This window comes from Notothenia rossii (assembly GCF_949606895.1).
Source record: "Notothenia rossii genome assembly, chromosome: 5".
NCBI lineage: Eukaryota > Metazoa > Chordata > Actinopteri > Perciformes > Nototheniidae > Notothenia > Notothenia rossii.
The window spans coordinates 64,292,112-64,313,080 of record NC_136903.1 but is presented as its reverse complement, the minus strand read 5'-3'; the positions used below and the strand labels follow the sequence as shown (position 1 = coordinate 64,313,080).

The following is a 20,969-nucleotide window of genomic DNA, read 5'->3' as shown; positions in this document are numbered from 1 at the left end:
ACTTCTTGCAATGCATGACTAGCAGCCCCCCCAAACACCCACCCCACCACTCTTGTTGCCGCTCGGCTGGAATTCCTCACGGATCACTGCCCTTGCCCTCTTTATTCCCATTCTGTGCCTCCTCTGACACCTGGCCATTGCCCCCCCCCCCCCCAAAATCCTCCCTGCCCTCTCCCTGCTCTCCCCTCTAGCCGCTCATTAATCGGTCCTGATATTGATGGGAGCTGAATGCTGGCAAATGACTGCCTGTGAAGCCACCGCGTACACCCGCTTCTCACCCCGCCTGCAACCACATCCAGGCTTGATTAGCATGCCAACCGCGCACCCAGCCTGTGAATCAATCCCTCTATGCCTCAGCTGCCTCGGCCTTTCACTCCATCCATCCGTCTATCTGCGTATCTATCATTTCGTTCCTGTCCGTTCCCACGTCGCCACTTGTTCTTTTTCTGGGGTTTTCAGGACAAGAATGTTTCACTTTTGTGCCTGTGTTCAGTGTTCCTCCTGCCACCTGTTGATGCCTTTCTATCCGGAGGCTTTGTAGGATCCCTTTATAAAAAGTTCCAAAACTGAAAAGAAACGGATGCACACACACTTCCTGTCTCCTGATCTTTCACACAAATGGCAATTAAGACTCAATACAAGAACCACAAACGTATTGTCTCCCTAGAGCAGAAAACATCCAACATGATTGTTTGAGGTTAAGTTTGACCCCAATATTTCTGTTACCCAATAATGGTATATTGAACTTATTCATACACAATGTACTTGGTTGAACAGCTAGTTTGTAGCATGTGAAACATGCAGCACATACAGAACATACATTTTTAAGCATGTAGGCATTTCCCTAAACTTTAAAGATCTGTACTTTCTTAGAATTTGGAACACATTTGCATGATATATTTTAAACTAAAACTGTTTGACTTGCAAGAAAATGTTTGAGTGCCTGCATCTGCACTTAACTGTTAAGGAAAACGATAGGCTTTGAGGAATTCCCTTTCATATAAAGCCCTATGTGTAAGAATGAGATTTTTTGGAATTGTATTGGTTGGACAGATGCCAAGATTGTGCTTCTAGTGTACGCTTTGCTTATGACTAATAGCAGAACACGCACTTCATATGCACAAGAAACAAATAGAGCCAGTGTTCTTTGTTTGCAGAATGAGATTGGATTTAAGTTTTTAACACCGCCAGCCAAAACCAAAGCCGGTGAAGCAACCTCATATTTTCCTGTTGCTGTGGCCTGCAATGAGGCCCATATGGCATTGTTTTGGAAAGCAAAACAAACGTTCCTGTAGTGTTGCAGAGCCTTATACCTGGATGGTGAGACAATAGGGGTGTAATGGTTCATAAACATTTAGTTTTTTAGGTCACGGTTCGGTACGTTTTCGGTACAGCAGAAAAAATTATCACAAAACAAAATATTTTTGGGGGTTTTTAATTATTACCAAATAAATACAAAATATAATAAAATAAACAGTAAGGTGCAGCATTTCGATGAACTGAAATAATCTGCAGACTATTTGAACTTTACTATATTAGTACTCACCTAAGCAGCCATTTTGACATTTGGACTTGCTTGCTTGTCATTGTATTTTCATGTTTTTTTTAAGAAAAATTAACTTGTCCACATTGCTTGCCGAAAGGGCAGATCTGCTGGCACTAACAATGTCTCCTGCTGTGGAGAACACCCTCTCGCTAGGGGCAGAGGTAGCAGATACAGCCAGGTAGCACTTTGCTAACATGGCAACATAAGGATATTTGTCGTTTGTAATAGCTTTGGCTCGGTCTGAACTTTTTGCGAGTGGTGGAGGCTTAAATGCTAGTGGGAGTTGGGTTTGCACTTCAGTCTTTTTTCTTTTGGTACCGGTGATATTCACGTTCGGGTGATGCCTTTTCAAATGAGTGTGCAAGTTTGATGTATTGCCAGACGCGTAACCAATTTTAGTTGAACAATGCCGACAAACAGCTTTGGTTCGGTCCACCTGTCTTTGTCCGTCACCCTTGTACATAACTGCGAAACCAAAATGTTCCCAAACCGGAGACTTCAATGATGCTGGAGGATTTTCGAGCTCAACTTTATCTGTGTTCGCCATTTCGACAGTTCCTCAAATTACTGACTAAATTTGAACGCATCCCCAGTGTTGCCAACTCCATAGTAAGGAAAGTAGCTATTGGCTGTCCGAAAAGTCACCAGAAATCCCTAAATGACGTCATTGCCTAATTTGCATATCATGTAATGGCGGTAAAAAAACGTTCCACCCCCTTCAAGGAGGATCAAAACTTGAAACCAGAGTAAATCCAGACGACAGTAGATCAGAAATGTCTCTATTAGAAAAAGTAGAAAGTAGTTTTAATAGTTTTTAGTAGAAATCTCCCTTACAATAAAGGCAGTATGCCCATGTGTCATCTCCAATAAATGGCTTCAACCACCCTTTAAACTCAGGGTTTTATTCCCACTCCTTTCTGTACTTTTGTGATTACAGTTTAGACTATGACATGATGACCTACGTGAATGTTTAGCTTGTTACAGAGAGGCACACACACAGTGGACGAGGTGATTAAGTGACTGAGGCTGTGTGAGTCAATGCAAACTAAAGGCAGTTGTTTATTATAGTGTGACAGTGAAGAAACATTTACATTTTATATTTAAATCCCGCTGAAAACCAGGACGGCTTGGCGCATGCGCAATTCCTTTACAGTCTCGACGCGGGAGGGTGTGGCTGTCTCCTCTCTGCTCTGACTGCAGCTGAGCTGCTGCGGGAGGCAACTAGCACCTGTGAGTACTATGGGAGGGCAGAGCAGGGGCAGAGGGGCTCACGGCAGTACCCGCGGCTCTTTAACTGCTGAACAATACGTGTCTCCAAACACCAGAAAAGTCCCTAATAACAGCATTACAAGTCGTTAGATTAGTCGTTAGTCGCTTTTGACAAAAATAAGTTGCCGGAGGTTTTGGAAAGCCGCCGAATTTAACGACAAAGTCGCCAAGTTGGCAACACTGCGCATCCCTGTGACCAGCTCTCATAGTATGCCTCTCGTCCAATGAAATGACTTACTCGCTCTATGACGCGTTGAACCCAATGTGAGCAAATTACTCTGAATGCTGCGACGCAGTACCTGAGATTACTTCCAAAAAGCTGTTCACGTTCTCAATTTTTTCCGTTTAACGTTATATTCGTACCAAAGTGTACCGAAGGGCCCATACCAAATATTTTCGGTACGAATACGTATACTGTTACACCCCTATTAGACAACACTGTGTGCGACCACATAGCTCAACAGGTTTATCTCCCTCTGATAAGCAGCTTCCTTTACGTCTCCCCCCCTGCTCCTACAAGGATACACTATCTTGACTTGGGGCAATGGAGTCATCTCTTACTGTTAATGACATGCTGTCCATCACACCTCAGCACCCTCCTGACCAGTTCTCATAGCAACAAGCGCTTGCCCTGGTACGTTGACAAGTCTTTTGCTTACTGAGTCCTGACTTTGAATAACGGCAGGGAAATCAATCAGACAGACAAATATTCCTCTCCCCCCCCTCATCCGGACAACACTATCTGCCGCTATTACTCTCTACTTGCTCTGTTTGGATGTCTTCCTCCTGTGCTCACCTGTCAGAGGTGCTGAAATATGTCTTTTGTTTTCCCCCCCGTTGGAATGAAACCATAAAGTCCCCCGCAGACAGAAGTTTGCCGAGCCTTTTCGTACAACGGCTCGCTCAAAAGCAATCTGTCTTTGATCTGTGTCACAAGTAAACACCGAGATAGGACTTAAACCCAAGGTTGAACAGACGCTGAAAAACACTTATGCGTTTTAGCTGTTCAGCAGATAAGGGAAACAAAGTGCTCTGTCAGGCTAAGTGGCTGTAATGGCTACAAAACAAACAGGCGGAGCACTGGTTGCTTTTGAGCAAAGACGGACTTTGCATTCCACCAAGAACCACAAAGCATCGCTGGACTTAACTAGAGCCAGACTCTGTTTGTTTACCTTGCAGGTTGTAATGCAAACATTTATCTGAGTTTACGGCTTAAGACTGGTCCACACCTTCCTGTTCCTGACATAATGCCACATAAGGCAACTTGTTGTGCCTGCGAACGATGGCATCATGCTGGAAATGCTTATTTTATAACTCAAGAATATTTAGTTTAGTCAGAACTGGAATGGCACATTCTTACATGTGTTGTATAAAATCCCAAGGCCAAACACGGTGAGCCAGAAAGAACATGTTTGACTTTTTCTTTGACCATGTTGATCTTACATTTTAAACACAATGCAATATGTTTTCAATCTTTACTAAAGTACACTTGAGCAACACATTGAACCCTTGTCTATAAAATACTGAGGAGATTCCTTGTAGAAGTGTTATGATTAAGCTAATCAAGGACAACTTAATTATTGTATTCAGAATGATTTATATCATTGTGCTCTTAATGAACTCAGTAATTAAAGCTACAGTAATGTCACTTTTATAAAATGCCAAATGACCTCCCTTTGTCCCTGACGGCTTTACAGTACATTTCTTTCTTAAAACAATTTAATATACTCATGCAGGCCCTGATTTAATTTAAGGGTACACTCTGTTATGGCTGTGAGGACACAGCTCATGGAAATGACTCTGGTGTGTTTTGTCTTACATAAACAGACTTTGTAAGGCAGTCTTCTCTTGCTCTTCCATTTTTTCTTTTTCTCCCCACTCTCGTTTTGTCTTCCACTCATTCGCAGCTGACCACCATGAAACCATTAGCTCTCTGTCTGTGCTCCACCGGTATCCAATATCCCCCAGTTTATGTTAGTTTGACTAACATAGGGTCCTTAAGGTGCCTTAATGGTCGGCCAACACAATTTCCATTGTGCCGTGTACTCGGTGATTAAGAGGATGATGATTGCCGGGGCTTTAGGGGTGCCTGTACTGTAAGTGATATTTGGGTTATTCCAGGGCCTGTTGTTGCTGCGTGTCCGTGTGATTGGATGCAGTAATGGTCCCAGCAGTGCAGCAGGCATGTGGTGGAGGTACTGCCTTCCACCGCCTCCCATTCACTGCTTTATAAACCTACAGGGGGTCATGAGCCTCCCCTCCATAACTCTTCCAAATCCAGAGAGGAAGAGCTCACAGGCCTGGAATCCACCAAAGTGCCTTAAAACTCCCTCCTCCTGGTTCCTCTGTGAAATGTGTGGTCCCCATCAGGAGAGGCATGGTGGAAACGGACAGTGGTGGTGATTGTTAAACAGTCACGGCTGGTAGGAGGTACACTCGCCTCCTCCTCGGGTCAGGGACTACAGGGGAGGAGAGCTGAAAACGGTGCGTCTTGTCGGCGTGATAAGGCAACGTCAGGGAGGAAACGGTGAGAGCATTGGAGATAAAATGAAGGAGGTTAGTGTGGAGGAGGGAAGGAAGGATGAAGCAGGAGAGACAGAACAAAGAGATACATTAGGTGATGTCTATGCTCTGCTACTAAGTGAGAATAAATCATCACTCCTCTTTTACTGTTTGTACAAGACTGCATGCATTGTAAAACACACATAAAGATACCCATTAATACACATTATTACCCCCCTACATCCAGCCTCGCCTTTATCATGTGATAACACCGGATCATCCGTAACGGCACCATTTTATTAGAAGTTGCTCAACCGCACAGCAGCAGCAGCTTCTGCTTATTTTTCAGCTTTTTAATGTGCATGCTTAATTTATGGCCTTTTGTCTTGGGTATTATTCAACACCATGAACATCAAGCGGCGGAGAAGGGAGAAAATATGTTGGCTAAGTACATCACGCCACTGATTAACTAAGGTGGACGTGCTGGTGTGTGGGTAGGGGGCTGGGTGGAGATATCAGTCCAGACAGAGAAACAACCGATCTGATGACTTTCTTGGCAGACACGCGGCATCGACTGGCAAGAGATCAACTCGCCTAGTTTGACCCTGTGATGCTCGCACAAATCAATAACGCTGTTCAAACTCCTCTGCATGACACATAGACAGGTGCTGTGCCTAGAAACAGAACAGGAAAAGTATTCATTAGCGGCTTATAGGCAGATTGAATGGTTGAATGGCTGATTTGAATCATTCAGGGGATGTCAGTTTCTTTACTCAGTCTGCGTTTGATTTATTTGTTGACTCTAAGGTGTATTTTTGTTGAGACATTGCCAATCAAATATATATTGCCAGTTTAATCTACCAGAATGCATTCCAGCAGTAGTGGGGAAATATTGCAGTATAATAATAATAATAATAATAATAATAATAATAATAATAAATGTAATTTCCAAGCGCTTTTTCAGGTGCTCAAAGACGCTTTACAGTGGTGATAAAACGAGATATCATAGAATAAAAGTTTGTAAAAAAAGCAACACATATGATAATAGAATAAAAAAAAAAAAGGTCCCATGTCGTCCCCTTCTGTGTTATGAAGGTTTTTATGCATTTAAACGGTCTGCAGAGTCACAAACCCTCAAAGTACACCCTGTAGCGAGTAAAACTCTAAAACAGAAAATACCTCCCCAAAACGCCTCGTTGGAGATACGTCACTGTCCATTTGATTCTTCCGGGTACCGCATGATGTCAACCGTACCCGGAACGAAATGGACCAATCCGTGGAGCCGTTACGTTACGTCCGTGGAGCCGTTACGTTAAGCCCCCGCTGATTGGTCCAAATTGACCAATCAACGGACTCACACACACACTCAGTGCAGGCAGCTCTGCTGATCTCTCCTCCCTGGCTGGGATTGCGGCGAAATTCTCTCTGCAGACCCATTCTCACAGCGTTTATCAACCTTTTTCTTACTCAATATCAAGCCACACTTATTGTTTTTACTTTGGCTGTGACTTTGTGTGTGCTCAGGGTGAGTTTGGCTGTGTTTGGCTGTGTATCGCTAAACAAGGAAACAACACCTCCACGGAGCTTAGCGCGATTCACAACGTCCCGACCAATCAGAGCACACTGTGCTCACAGGGAGGGTGGGGGCTGGAGCTACTGGAGCTACAACGAGCCGTTAAAGACAGAGAGTGAAATTCAGTGAATACACGTAGTTTACAGAGATGCTGTTTGAGAAACCAATGTGAGTTTGGAAAATTGCACAATATAAATCTATTCTAGTAGACCTCAACAATGGAATTATGATGAGTGGAAATGGCCATGACATGGGAACTTTAAAACAGCAACACAACATAATTCACAAATTAAAAGCCAGTCTGAAGACGTGTGTTTTGGTCAGTGTTTTGAAGGTGGGGGGGTCGGTGCAGTCTCTGATGTGTTGTGGGAGTGAGTTCCAGAGGGTGGGGGCAGCGATGGAGAAGGCTCTGTCCCCCCGGGTTCGGTGCTCCCTTCGTGTGGGAATAGAAAGGGGAAGTTCTGGGTGGTGTTGGTGCGGGATGTGGGTCCGATTATGATAATATCCGATTTGTCGCTGTTCAGTTGAAGGTAGTTTGTTTGCATCCAGGATTTAATTTCTGAGAGACAGTTGGTGAGTATGGAGTGAGTTGTGGCAGTGATGGTTTTTGTGGAGATGTAGAGTTGGATGTCAATATAAAACACGCACTTATAAAGGGGCGAAGTCCCTCCCCTTCCGGTTGAGCTCCATGGGACCTTATTTCAGAAAGGTTATGCATTGAAGTCAATGGAGAGAGAAAGATTATCTTTCGATCCCGTTTGAATTGTGCCACGAATTACACATATGATGTTTGTCAATTTAAAAGGTAATTTTACAAGTCAAAAAAAAAAAATGTGTCGTAAAACTGTGAAGTAACACATTTTTTGTGTGAAACCGCTCAATGAACTACATCTCCAGTCTCGCACCACACACCAAAACGTCCGTCACGTTAGCACATTTAACTTATTTCTTTCAGAATGAGGCGGAAAGTATTAAAAGAGGTGAAAATCACTACAAGTCTGGGCATGTTGGGAGCTGTACTTACACAAAAGGGGAGTTAGTCGGATCCGTAAGAGCCAGCATGCGGGACCGGGATTCTGGGATTTGTAGTCTTTCTAGTTGCGTATTTTTCATATGTCAGTTTTACGACCAACTGTGACTTTTTTGACATGGAAATTATTTTTTAAGATTGACAAACATCATATGTGTAATTCATGGCACAATTCAAATGGGATCGAAAGATAATCTTTCTCTCTCCATTGACTTCAATACAAACTTTTTCCGAAATAAGGTCCCATGAGTCCCACCGGAAGGGGAGGGACTTCGCCTCTCTATTGCAGAAGCGCTTAAACCAGGGGTGTCAAACTCAATTTAATCGCGGGCCACATCAGCATTATGGCTGCACTCAAAGGGCCGGTTGTAACTTTAAGACTATATAAAAATACATATATAAAATGTATAAATATATAAAATAATGTACTCGATTCTGATTTGTCAATTCAGAACACGTGACACGTTGTTAATCCAGAACAGACAGACCACTCTCAAGGATTTATTGACCGTTGTTAAGGACGCTCACATCTGCACAAAGAAGTCCGGTCGATTGAACTGTAGGCGTATACAGTTTGGCTGCAAAGCAAACTGCATGTAATTTGCTTTTCGAATTTGGACAAGAAAAACTTCGGGGAAGTAACGGGCAGAAACCCCAGACATAAGCATCAAACGGCAAAACATATTCAGTTGCCAGTTCCTTTGGCATTATGGCAGGGATATCTCGATACTTTCCAAGGTTTGACATAATGAATTGTGCTACTTTTTAAAGCAAGCAACAATGTTTTCAAATCTGTAATCAAAAAGCTCCTAAAAAAACGCTATCGAAGCAGTTCCTGCCGTTGCTACGTAGTTCAAACAGTAACAACGGACTATTTTTCTTGGCGGATGCATGTCATTTAAAATAAATAATAGCCTACTATTTTTTAAATCAATAAAAACATTTTCTAAATCTATAAAAGCATTTCAATTAATATTGGGAGTCATATCGTTACTTTGTTGAGAATGTGGCCATGTAATAAGCGGGATAATGTGCGTGACTTGGTCATTATGGGGAAAAGAACACCCGACATCGGGATCCTGATCAGCATGAATACTTATTGCCTCTGCATTGGATTATTATGAGGTAGGGGAATAACTTGATAATTAACTACATCTGAAAGCAGAAGTCTTGGGCAAATAATTGCAAGTTTCTTCAATGAGAATGTCAAAAAATGATTTAAAAAGAAAAGTCAAATTCTGGAAAAAAAGTCAAAATCAAAAAAAATAAGTGACATTTAAAAGAAAAAGATGTGACACTTTGAAAAAAAAGAAGTGCCATTTAAAAAAAAGAAGTGACATTTAAAAAAAAGAAAGTGACATTTTAAAAAAAAAGTAACATTTAAAAGGAAGAGTCAAATTCTGAGAAAAGGGCACATTCTAAGAAGAAAGGCATATTTAGAAGAAAAAAAGTCAAATTCTGAGAAAAAAGTCTAATTTGAGATGCATTTTGGGACATATAGTTTATGGGCAACGTGCTTCTGTAAATCATCATGTAACCGTATAATAAACATATCATATTCTTTGCAAGCTCTTGTGGGGCCACAGAAAATGAAGTCACAGGCCGGATTTGGCCCCCGGGCCTTGAGTTTGACAGCCCTGGCTTAAATCAATATAGATGTATTGATAGTAGCAAACTTTAGATTTTATCTCAGTTCTCAAAAGAAGAAGACATATATAATTGCAAACCTTGAATTTTTGGCTTATTTCTAGTGAAGGTAAAACCTTTTATTTTCCACATTTGCATTTAATGTCTTTGAGACATCAATCAAAAGTATAACTTTTCAGCAGAATCAGTGCATCAGTTGACAATACCTGACCTTTCAAAGATTTGTATGGCATGCGTCATTGCAAGAGTGTGGTTATGTACTTTGGAGCAAGGTCAACAAGCAACTAGTCTTTGTTCATTCATAACATGCAGTACATCAAAGGGAACCTGTATTATTAGTAAATCTAATTTTTTGTGTTTCCGACTGCTTCTGTGAATTTGCCGTAAATTCTATTACAGCTCTCCAAAAGCTGATTGTATCAGAACTATAATTTGTTCACGAGTATGGTGTTTGCATCAATGATTCCTTGTAATCACAACTAAGCCTGAAATACAGACAATTATGAGTGTAGGAAAAGCTACTCATTTATTTAGATTTTGTGAAATATTTACAGCTCCAGATGAGGCCCATTTATCATTAAACACGAGGAAGTCTAAGGATCTTTTTATTCTCTCCCCGAGCACTTGACCCAGATACAAAATTTGAGGCAAAAAAAAGGGTGACAGTGAGGTGTTTTTCAGATTTGTTTGATATTTGATGAGATGCAAAAGTAATCACATTGTTCAGTGTTCAGTTGTCATAAGCAGCAGAGGGGTGTTGCTTAATCTTTGAAAAGTCTTGATGTGACTCTAAAATAAACTGGAATCCCATTTTTGAAGGAGCTTAACCCTCCTGTTGTCTTTGGGTCAAATCCGACCGATTTACTACTTTCATCAATCATAACTTTTTTGTTTAAATTCGATTGCATTAAGGCTTTATGATATGGAAAGACAATGTTTACTTCAAGTGGTAAGAGCAGTTTGCACATTTCCATTTTGTTTCTTTTTTTATCTTAATATTTCTCTATTAGACTTATCTTGAGTATGTGTTTCAGTATGTTGTTTTTAATGATTTGTCGGGATAAAGTTACCCTCATGGATGTCTCTGTGAAGGCTGGATTTTACCCTTTATATCGCAACTTAAACTTTCTACATTCACAGCAGTTATAAGAAAAAAATCCCTGTATATTTTGGGTATTGTGATTGAGACAGAAACCACATTAACAAATATGCTTACATTGTTTTTTGTGCTCTTACACTCAAAGTACAATACTGTCAATGTATCCCTGTCTAAAACTGCACACAGCCTAGTCCTTTACATGTACAAGTATAGGTCTTGTTGCCATAAGAGAACAGGTATACTGATTGTAAGGGACATTCTGTTCCTTGATGTTTTTAAATCTCTGTCTAGGACTCTGCAGCGCTCGCAGGTCAACAGTTCAACCTTATCACTAAACTTCAAATGACAAGAACCCAGGCCCGTTGCCAGGAGTTTACTGCAGGTTTTAAAGGATCCTGCAGAGGATGAAAGGATCTTTAAATGGATGTAAAATAGGTCATAAACTAGATTTGTTTGTCAGACTTTTATGACTTTACTTGGCACGCATTATGTAGGAGGACTTAGTTCGACAAGATATCAAGTAGAAGGGGAATCCTTTAACAAGGATATCGTAAAAAAAACAGGCACACTTCTGGTTTGTATGGTTTTCCCTTACCTGTAGTGTTGTTATATAGGTTTGTGTGGATGTCAATGGCCTGCAAAGGCTGAAATCCCAAGGCACTGGACATTTCCTACTGTAAGCAGATGACCAATCACAACACAGCCGGCCAGCTAACCAATCAGAGCAGACTGGGCTCTGGATTCAGACAGAGGGTGAAAAGAGGTGCAGCAGCACAGGCACTATGAGAAAAATAAAGAGCTTTTTGAACTTTAAAGCATGGAGACATGTCACCGCAGAGGCACAAAATACAAATACAAGCCTGAAAATGAACCTAATATGTCCTGTTTAAAACAAAATGACACACACTCACATTTATACGTTCAGCTTCTAACCAAAGTCGACATGGCAACTATCAGTCTCCGCTTTATTCATCTCCAAAGTGCTTTTTCTTGCATCATATCCCTTTTACATGTTTCAGTTGGTGTCCCCCACTGCCTCAACTTACCCACAATTTGCCTCAGCTGCCAATCAAAACTGTTGGCATAGAGATGGTTGCTCCCTCGACGACCACAGCCATCCTCTCATGTAGGACAAACACTGAGGGAAAGTGGGTCCCTTTGCTCCCACGGTTCCAGTTGAGTATATTTCAAGCTGGGGGGAACATCTTGTCTTTTGGGGCTTATACAAGCGTATCATGGAGGTACTGCTCCTACAGGGCCTGTCGCTCTGTCATTACCTGCACAGCCTCGTCATCACAAAAAATAAGAAACACACGGCAAAGAGAGAGTGACAGAGAAGAACGTCCCTCGTGTAAAGCCGGGACCACACAGCCGTGAAATATAGGGATCCTTCATGTTCTTGCATGAGCTGTGTACATTTTTTAATCATCCACTTGTAACTAATAGCTTGTAGGCAAGGTGTGGGAGGCCTTTGATGATTACTTCCATCAAGCCATTAGCAATGGTATCTGAAAAGCTGTCACTTTGATGAAAAGAGATTTCTACATCCCTTTCTGACTTTGCTGCAGGTATTTCAGGCGCACATATAGATCAACATCACATTGCTCACGCAGCACTTTAAATGATTGGATGGGTGGATGAATGTCACTTGTGCAGCCTCTTTTTTGAATCATATGCATGTGCTCTTCAGCTGCTGCTTATAAAAATGGGGACCCACTTTTACAGAATTTTCCACTGCAGAATTTAAAATGTACTGATGTGTTAAACAGGTCCCGGTGGGTTGTTGGGGATTTGGGAAATATGGAAAGTGTACATATAAATCCTCCGGCCTGTGTTATAAGCCAGGTTTCTTTCACGCAGCTTATGATTGGCCAGGTGACTGTTCCCACTCGCAATTTATTGCTTGCATTGATGTCTCACTGCCATGAAATATGGTGTCACTCAGAACTAACTACATTTTAATAGTGAGGCTACACTAATGATACACCTACAGGTGCAGCTAATGGCAAAAACACGTCTCCATGCATGTAAAAAAAAGCTATACTTTTGGATGATTGGCATGACAATGAACTGTTGTAATCATAGGTGAGATAAGACAGTGACAGTTACTGAAAAGTGATTTGCAGCCTCTCACTTTATAGTGGTTTGTTGGAAATGAATTGTTCCTGCCATGCTGTATTTTCATATTTTACAGAGTTGTTCGTTATTCTTTTAGTAGATTCCTCTATATCCAAATATGGGGAGCTCCCAATCCTCAACCCTTTTTATAAGCCGGTGTTAGTCTCACTTTATTGCGGATTCACCTGTTGTGAATATATCACTTTTATAGTCTTGAATAAACTGTAATGCAACCTTAGATGTGTCTAAAGTCATGAACTAGTTTGCTTATATTTGGGCAAATGCACATGTTATTTGCCTTAAATAAAGATAGTTATAATTTGTTCATGTCATTTTACTTAGCAGGAGGTACAGAATTGTAAATACATTTTTCCTTTTGCAATAATACGATTCAGATAATATATATTGTGGAAGATTCTGCAACCAATACAATATTTTTCTATTGCTTGTTTTGTACAACACATATTACTTCGTATTTCATAATCAAAAAAGATCAGGAAGCCCTGGGACACAGACTTTAGGGCAGTACCAGTCCAATTGGACATACTGCCAGTTTCTTGGTAATATATCTGGGAGTCCCTTTTGCCTTTTACATTTGTTTGGCTGTTGCCCTCTTGGCATTGGTGACAAGTTAAGTTGCACTGACTGATAACACAGCTCGTTGTGTAGGGATTACTGTCGTACATCCTGCTCTGCAAACCCCTGGGAACGCCACGCTGTATCACTCTGTCAACAGTTACTGCCCTGAGAGTGCTTTACTTTCTGTGTGTGTGTGTGTGTGTGTGTGTGTGTGTGTGTGTGTGTGTGTGTGTGTGTGTGTGTGTGTGTGTGTGTGTGTGTGTGTGTGTGTGTGTGTGTGTGTGTGTGTGTGTGTGTGTGTGTGTGTGTGTGTGTGTGTGTGTGTGTGTGTGTGTGTGTGTGTGTGTGTGTGTGTGTGTGTGTGTGTGTGTGTGTGTGTGTGTGTGTGTGTGTGTGTGTGTGTGTGTGACCGTATTTCACACTGCACCATCCTCTGCCAAAATCAACTACCCAGCTTTCTCCCCCAACGTTCCTTGCCTCGCAGCACAGCACTCAGCAGCCCTCATGGGGCGGGGCTGAACTATTGGCCCTACCTCATCGCTTCCCAAAACACCTACATCACCATCATCCCGACCTGCCTTTTCAGGACCCAACAATAAACTCCACGCCACATAAATCTCCCCAACAGAGTGATGTCTCACCAATGACACATCGAGCAGAGCACTAGATATCCAGAGCTGCATGCCAGCCTGCCTTAGGCTCTTGAAAAAAATAAAAATAAGGGCATGCCTCTTGGGTTTCGGCCACTGCCACATGGCCCACAAAGCCCCTGTTTCATTGTAAAAGTGGGATTAGGAATTCATTTAACACACAGGGATATGCTGTTATTTGACAGTGCTGGGAGCTCAGCGGTACCTTAATGGGCCCGGCTTGTGCTGACAGATAAGTTGAGCTGAGTTTCTCTGGGCCAGGGGCTCCATCCACTTCTTCCCTCTAAATTAAACAGACTGTTATTCTTTGCAACAGGCCATACAGTAGCCTTGTCCATCATTACAGCTATGAATCATGTCTCTGCACTTGCACCGGCTCCCTCAGGGCTATATCATTGCCATGCCCCTAATCTGGGCAGATTTTCGTGCTGGGTCCACTATATAGGGTTCTGTTTTTAGCACAATGAACAGGTTGCTCATGTTACTCTGCAACTGCCCTGCAGACCACAGTCTTCCCACATTTGCCCGTCAAATAATATGGTTTCAGGTGTTTGGTGAAATGCAAGTAAATGCACATTCGCCCTTCAGCGGTGATTAAACTGAACTCTACCCAGCAGGGCTTTTATGTGGAGGATGTTTAGCTGCTTTTAGCCCTGTTAGCTGACATTATCACTGCCATTGAAAGCACCATATGTGGTGGTTTATGTCGATGTTAAATTAAATGTTAAGGGATTTGTTACATCGAGAGGCAAGGCTGCATTTCCGCTGGCGAAAAAGATACAGAAGTCGTGGCTCGAAGCTGCTTCCCGCTGCTTTGGAGGTCAATTGCTTCTTCAAAACACCCCTATTAAACTCTGAAGATACTGAATACAGGCTAGTTTCTTTGATTCTGGTCTGAACTGCCTTGTCAAAGTCATTTGCCTGCAGGGATATTCCTCGATAGTGATGCAATATGTTGCAAAGTGATTGCTGAATCAGATTCATCACGTTGAGAAAAAAAGAGCCTGGGAAAATAACCCAAGTCAGCAATTTACCAATAGGATTACATCCACACAAGCAGATAGCAGCATGTATGCACTTGTGAACAAAAGTGTGGAGATCGGCACTTGTTGCGTTTACTGCCTCCGGTAAATGGAGAAGTTGGGTAATAAATTAGTCCTGGCATTAGAAAGATCCATATATCACTCAGTCATTCTGCATAAATCTTATTATTTAATAGCATAAATCTTAATCATAAATCTTTCTAAGTTATTGCCAGTTCATATGACAAACCCTGATTTTTATAGCCTTGACAAAAGCACCAGTGTAAACCAACTGCACACACCGAGATAAATAGTTGCAGGAAAAAAAATAGAACGAAAGTCAGTGTGAATACATTTTAAACACAGGGAGCAAAACATCATACACAGCATGTTAAGAGACACTGTGTGTATCCCGTGTTGCTTTCACTTATTAATTCAGAAACACAACGGCTTGTAAATAACTTTCAACTTGAAGCCTTTGTATCTGCCTGTGTAACATGTTTATTTTCTTACTCACTGCCGTTGTTCAAGCTGAAATGTCTATTCCTGTGAACAGCTCTTCTCTGTATCCCTCATTGCAAATGCTGTTGCTTTCTTTAGAAAGCTGAGATGCAGCACTGACCCCTCTTAGAGAAAAGAGTGTTGTTGTAGGAGTAGGCCCCCCCCCCCGTCCTCTCCTCTCCCTCCCGCCTGTCACTTCAGACAGCCTCTCACTGGAGAGCGCTCTCTCAGATCAGCACTAAACTCTCTCCTTAGTCTCAGGAAGTGTTGGAGGAAGCACTCTGCCTCGTAGGCTTTTCTTAGACGCCTAGGTCTCATTGCATATTCATAGCCCTCCACAGTCGAGGGTATCAAGTTTAAAAAAAGAAAGACACTGAAGCGTTAATTATTCACGGTGAAATGGTGAAACACTCTGTAATTTTTAGAAGATATATTAAGGCTTGCACATACATTTTTGATGTTTAAAAACATGCCCTTGTTGGCGTAGATTTGGAATGATTGCTGACCGCCAACAACATGGAGGCCATTTTCCCATGATCTCAATTGTTTAAACACTTGTATGCATCACTCTCCATTGCCACACAAATAATGCAAAGACAACTGCTGTAAGTGGTGAATTAAGAGGCTACAATGTGCCGTCAGATCTTAGCGCAGTGGATGTATCCTCCTAAACATCACGCTCTGCATATCCATTACACTGCAAGCAGGGTTGCATACATTACACTTTATTTTAAGCATGAGCAGACTACGAGCACAATAATCTAAATTATTGAAAATAAGTTATAAAAAACTACACATTTGTTGTGTTTAGTATGATAAACCACAAAATGTAATAGCTGCAATAATAGTAAGATGTCTTTTGTTGAACAGAACTCATAAAACATTTTGAAACTAAACCGAAAGGTTGGTTGAACATGCAAATAATTGTGCACCCCAAAGTAAGTAAAAGGATATGATTTTCACCAGTTTTGTTTGCGATATATACATATTTAATATTGTTCAATAAACACCAATAATAAGTCCCTATACAAAGCGACAGTATGCTTTTATAAAAAGTCATCAAGAATATTTAAAACTTTCTTTTTGTAAGTCTTCCAAATCCCCAAACAATTAAGAGGCCAACTGCTAACTCAATTTCAAGTCCAGCTTCAGGTGCTCGGGGAAGTGGTTGTAAAAGCTGGACAGAGAAAAGAAAACATTTCATGGGCAACACAGGGAGAAATGTTACTGTGGTGTAATGGTTTAAAATACCATCTGGTTTAAACCTCACGGGGCAGAAACAAAAGTCTAATTAATTACATCTGGTACAATATAACAACTTATAATATACTGTGTAATGTATACATGGTACATCCCAGTAGAAGTTGCCTCTGTGGCAGAGCCTGTAAACGTCCCTCTCAGATCACATCACAGCCAGTCCGACGAGTGACACAATTCAAATGCCCACAAAACCCCAAATAAGTGCTTCCTGCGGTGGGATGCAGGCGAGAACCTCCGTGCCCTGTCCTCCTGCTGATTAATAACCGGTGTGTCTTGCTGAGCGGTCATGCTTGGACACGGCTGGGGGTTCAGACTGCGAGCCAGGAGGGGCTGACAGCGTGAGCTATGTGCTGCTCTGCTCCACGGGAGGTAATGAATCGCTGTGGCTGCCGGGACTGAAGTGTAGACAGCGGGAGGAAGAAAAGTGATCAGTCTTTCAGGGTGAGGTACCCGTCCAGCATGTGGGCCACTGGAGAGAGAGCGGAAGGGGAAGAAAGAAGAGGGAAGAGAAAGGGGTAAGAAGAGCAGATACATCAGGGAAAACTGTGAAGGGAGTTAACAAAGGGGAGAGGTTTTTTAATTCAACTAGTTCCATATTAAAACAGACATCTTTATAAGCTTTCCTCTCTCCCTAAATGGTCTGCAAAGGCTAAAATCACAAAGTTCTACCTCATAAGCCTCCATTGGACCCCTTTGTTTACTTCAGTAACATAGTGACATCACTATATAACACTCGCATGTCACAGTAGACGCACAAAATATGAACCTGAAAATGAGCATACTAGGGCCCCTTTAACTTAAAATTCATAGTTTTTCCATAGCTTATAAAGAAAAGAGCCCTTCTGTGAGTTATCTTATCACATCGCGTCGCCACTTGTCAAAGCCCTAAAAGATCTCAAACAAATAACAAACTTCCTGTTTAACAAACCCCACTATGTACATAAAGAAAACAAAACATCAACAATATACCAAAAATGAAAAGAAAGAAAAACGAGTACAGATTACAAACATATTCACCATAAGATCATTTGGACATATTTTTAAAGATAAACCAACATTCTAGGAATACATATTATTGTTAACTCAAAATAACATACATTGTGTAAACTGCTAGTAAAAACTTCCTCAACTTTGACTTGTTAATGAGAAATATTCCTTGAGAGCTTTGGGTTGAACCCATTTCATATCTTAACATGGTTGTTCTAACAAGCTTTCTGAATGTTGATTTTCCTGGGTACTTCTCGCTGTCTTCTATTCAAAATGTTTTTGGGATATTTGGAGGTACTGTATCTCATAATGGAAACTGTTTGTTTTAAGCCGAACAATGTCAACAAGTAACAGCACATTTGCAGCTATACAAAAAAGAGAAAGCGATAGCTGGGCGTGACCTAGTCTGTGTTAACGTTCCAGGGGAAATTCACTCCCTGTGTCCCCCAAAACACTCCTTATACCGCCACAGAAGAGGTTCATTATTCTCACTTTACTCCTCCACTAATTATCGTTATCATTATGGGGGGATAATTACCATTTCCCTGCCTAACACCCATGTAGGCTGCTCGGCAGTGAGTCACACACAAGGTTATCAATAGCTGCTCAATTGCAGTCTCATCTGCCTAATTATACGATTTGGGGCCTTGTGATAACTGAAAGAGATGTGGAATCTAGTATTATTCTCTGAGTGCTGGTGAGACGGGAGAGTCAGCACACGGCTCTGAAATAAACCGATGCGTGTGGAGCCTGTTAATTAAATGCTGTGGCTTTCACTGGAATATAAATCAGAGGAAATCCAGGGGTTATAAAACAACTGGAAGTCTCAAAAATATCTTGCAAGCTAGTAGAAAGCTGTATGAAACTAAATCCTGCGACATCTAACTTTAGAATCCTCCATCTTTGATTCCCTTCATTCCTCGCCTTGTAATACATTTCTTGTTATCTGGTTTCAGGGAGCTCTGTCCTACTCTATTAGCACCAATTCAAGCAGTTCATACCACGATATTAATGAAGAGCCCACAGCAGCTTGCCATTGTTCAGCAAACCTGTCTTACAGCGTCCGGGTGTGACTTAAGCCAAGCTTAGTAGCCGTGTTTGTCGAAAGGGTTTCTAAATCCCTCTGTGGCATTTTGGAGTTGCAGCTGACGCCTCAAACCTGATGAATGCTCTCTCCATCTGCTGCAGCTCAACACCGGAGCAAAAACACTGACACAGGCCTAATCAGCAGGAGAAATTCATTAGACCTGCCCTCTGTTACGCACAGAAAGATGAAGTCAAGAATTAAAAAAGAGGGCATGAGGGTGGTACAGAGGGTTGGAAGAAGGTGACAGGATGAATGGTTCAGTAAGCGTGTGACAGACGTTTGGGTCTGACTGCTGGAATGTGTGCCGCAGAGGACCTCATGACGGACAGGGGGCATATTCTCTTTGACCCCAATTACCAGAGGTGTTCCTTTCCACTGGCTAATCCGTGGCATATAGGGTGGCCCCTCCTCTGGACATTTTCTCTGCCTGTTTGTTTTCCCTACAAGTCATATGGAAGATGGTTGTTCTAACCAGGATGTGACTGACCCCTTATAAAAATATTAGCAACGTCTTTGCACCTAAACAGATGAAGTGTCTGTGGTTAATGACGTTTTTTTGTTAGCATTGATTTAGCATTGATTACCTGTTTTTATTATTACGTGTTTAGGCTAATACATCTCAGAAAAAAGTGATCATTTTCAAATAATTCTCTCCAATAAAATGTTTATTTAAAAACGATGTTAAAATGCAAAACATTTGCAGTTGTTTGTTCTTAGGTCACTGGAAAAGCTTGAACCATAATGTTTGCTTAACTTATCTCAATAGATGTATTGATTATTGACATTTTTGTAATTTAGTTATACATTTTTTTTTTTTTAAATACTGCTCTTAAAGGCAGGGTAGGTAATAATAATAATAATAATAATACATTACATTTATAAAGAGAATGGAGAAACCAGCTCGAGTGCGCTAGAATTTGAAAGTACGCAGCCGAAAAAAATCTGCCACTTCCTTCAGACTCCCTTACAGAGCCCCTCCTCCAACACACACGAACGCACACATGACCAATGAGGGCACGAGATAAGTTTGTGTACGAGATGGAAGGCTGACAGGCAGGTAGGCCTCCGGCTAAAATAATTGGTCGTGCTTTTTACAGCGCCATGGCAACACCATGTTAAGAGCATTCCATGGAATATAACAAAAAGTGTTTCTGAAGTGAATTACCTACCCCACCTTTAAATCAAATTAATTCAGTTTGACGTTTTTGCTGGTGCTATTGTTCGTAAACATTGTATTTTCTTTCATGAGCCCCGAAAGACGCCTTGCACAAAATGCATAGATTTTAATTAGCTGTTTTTAAAATAGGGAATATGAAAAGAAAAAATTGAATGTTGTTGACAAACTGTTTCTAGTATTCAGACAAATACAGCCCCACTCGCTTCTATTAAGTTTATTTTTTTTATTTTCCACAAAATCACCTAAGGCTCTGGGAATTTTAAACAGACATACACTATGTTCTCACATTTTCAAGATCAAGATATTTGTTTTACTAAAGAGGTTTCAATTGAACCGCAGCAGCGTTTTATATTTATGATGCCAGGAGATTATCTGACCGCCGTCTCTGCTTACTTCTTTCCACAGAGACGCTTATGGACTCCACTACAGCCACAGCGGAGCTCGGCTGGACGGTGTACCCCGTGTCAGGCACCAGTGACAACAGCGTAAGTGACACACTCTGCTTTGAAAAAGATCTGTTTCTGAGAAAGAAAATATCATTAATAATATAATTGAAAGTCATTGTTACTGTGACAAAGATGAGGTGTGTGGTGGTCCTCTCTTTTGTTGGATTTAAGAGTGCAGCTAATGTGTAAATTTGCTAAGTGCCCCATGCTAACTTTATTTCAGTTATTTAGCCAGTGTTTTGCTTTCACACTTTAAGGTTAAAGATCAATTAGTAGCCTGCCTGCCCAGTCCCTGGAGTAGGCTAAATCATTTCCTCGTTTCTCTGGGGGGAAAATCCAGCAACGGCAAAGTTAGACATGAACATCACACGAGGGGATTTTAGGGGATGTTATTTGATGAGGATTTTCAAGATGCTACCTTTTTGTTTTTGGATATTCCACAAAGACGTTTTTACCCCCTTCATTTGAATATTCAC

At 41.4% G+C, this 20,969-nt stretch overlaps 1 protein-coding gene across 4 annotated transcripts in view; it reads left to right on the top strand.

Annotated features, from left to right (window-relative positions):
• ephb2b (eph receptor B2b) overlaps positions 1–20,969 on the top strand; it is a 131,002-nt gene that overhangs the window by 29,784 nt on the left and 80,249 nt on the right. For all 4 annotated transcript variants that reach the window (XM_079680942.1, XM_079680940.1, XM_079680941.1 and 1 more), the window contains exon 2: positions 20,453–20,532. In XM_079680942.1, coding sequence (XP_079537068.1) covers positions 20,453–20,532 — 80 coding nt within the window. The remainder of the gene's footprint in view (positions 1–20,452; positions 20,533–20,969) is intronic.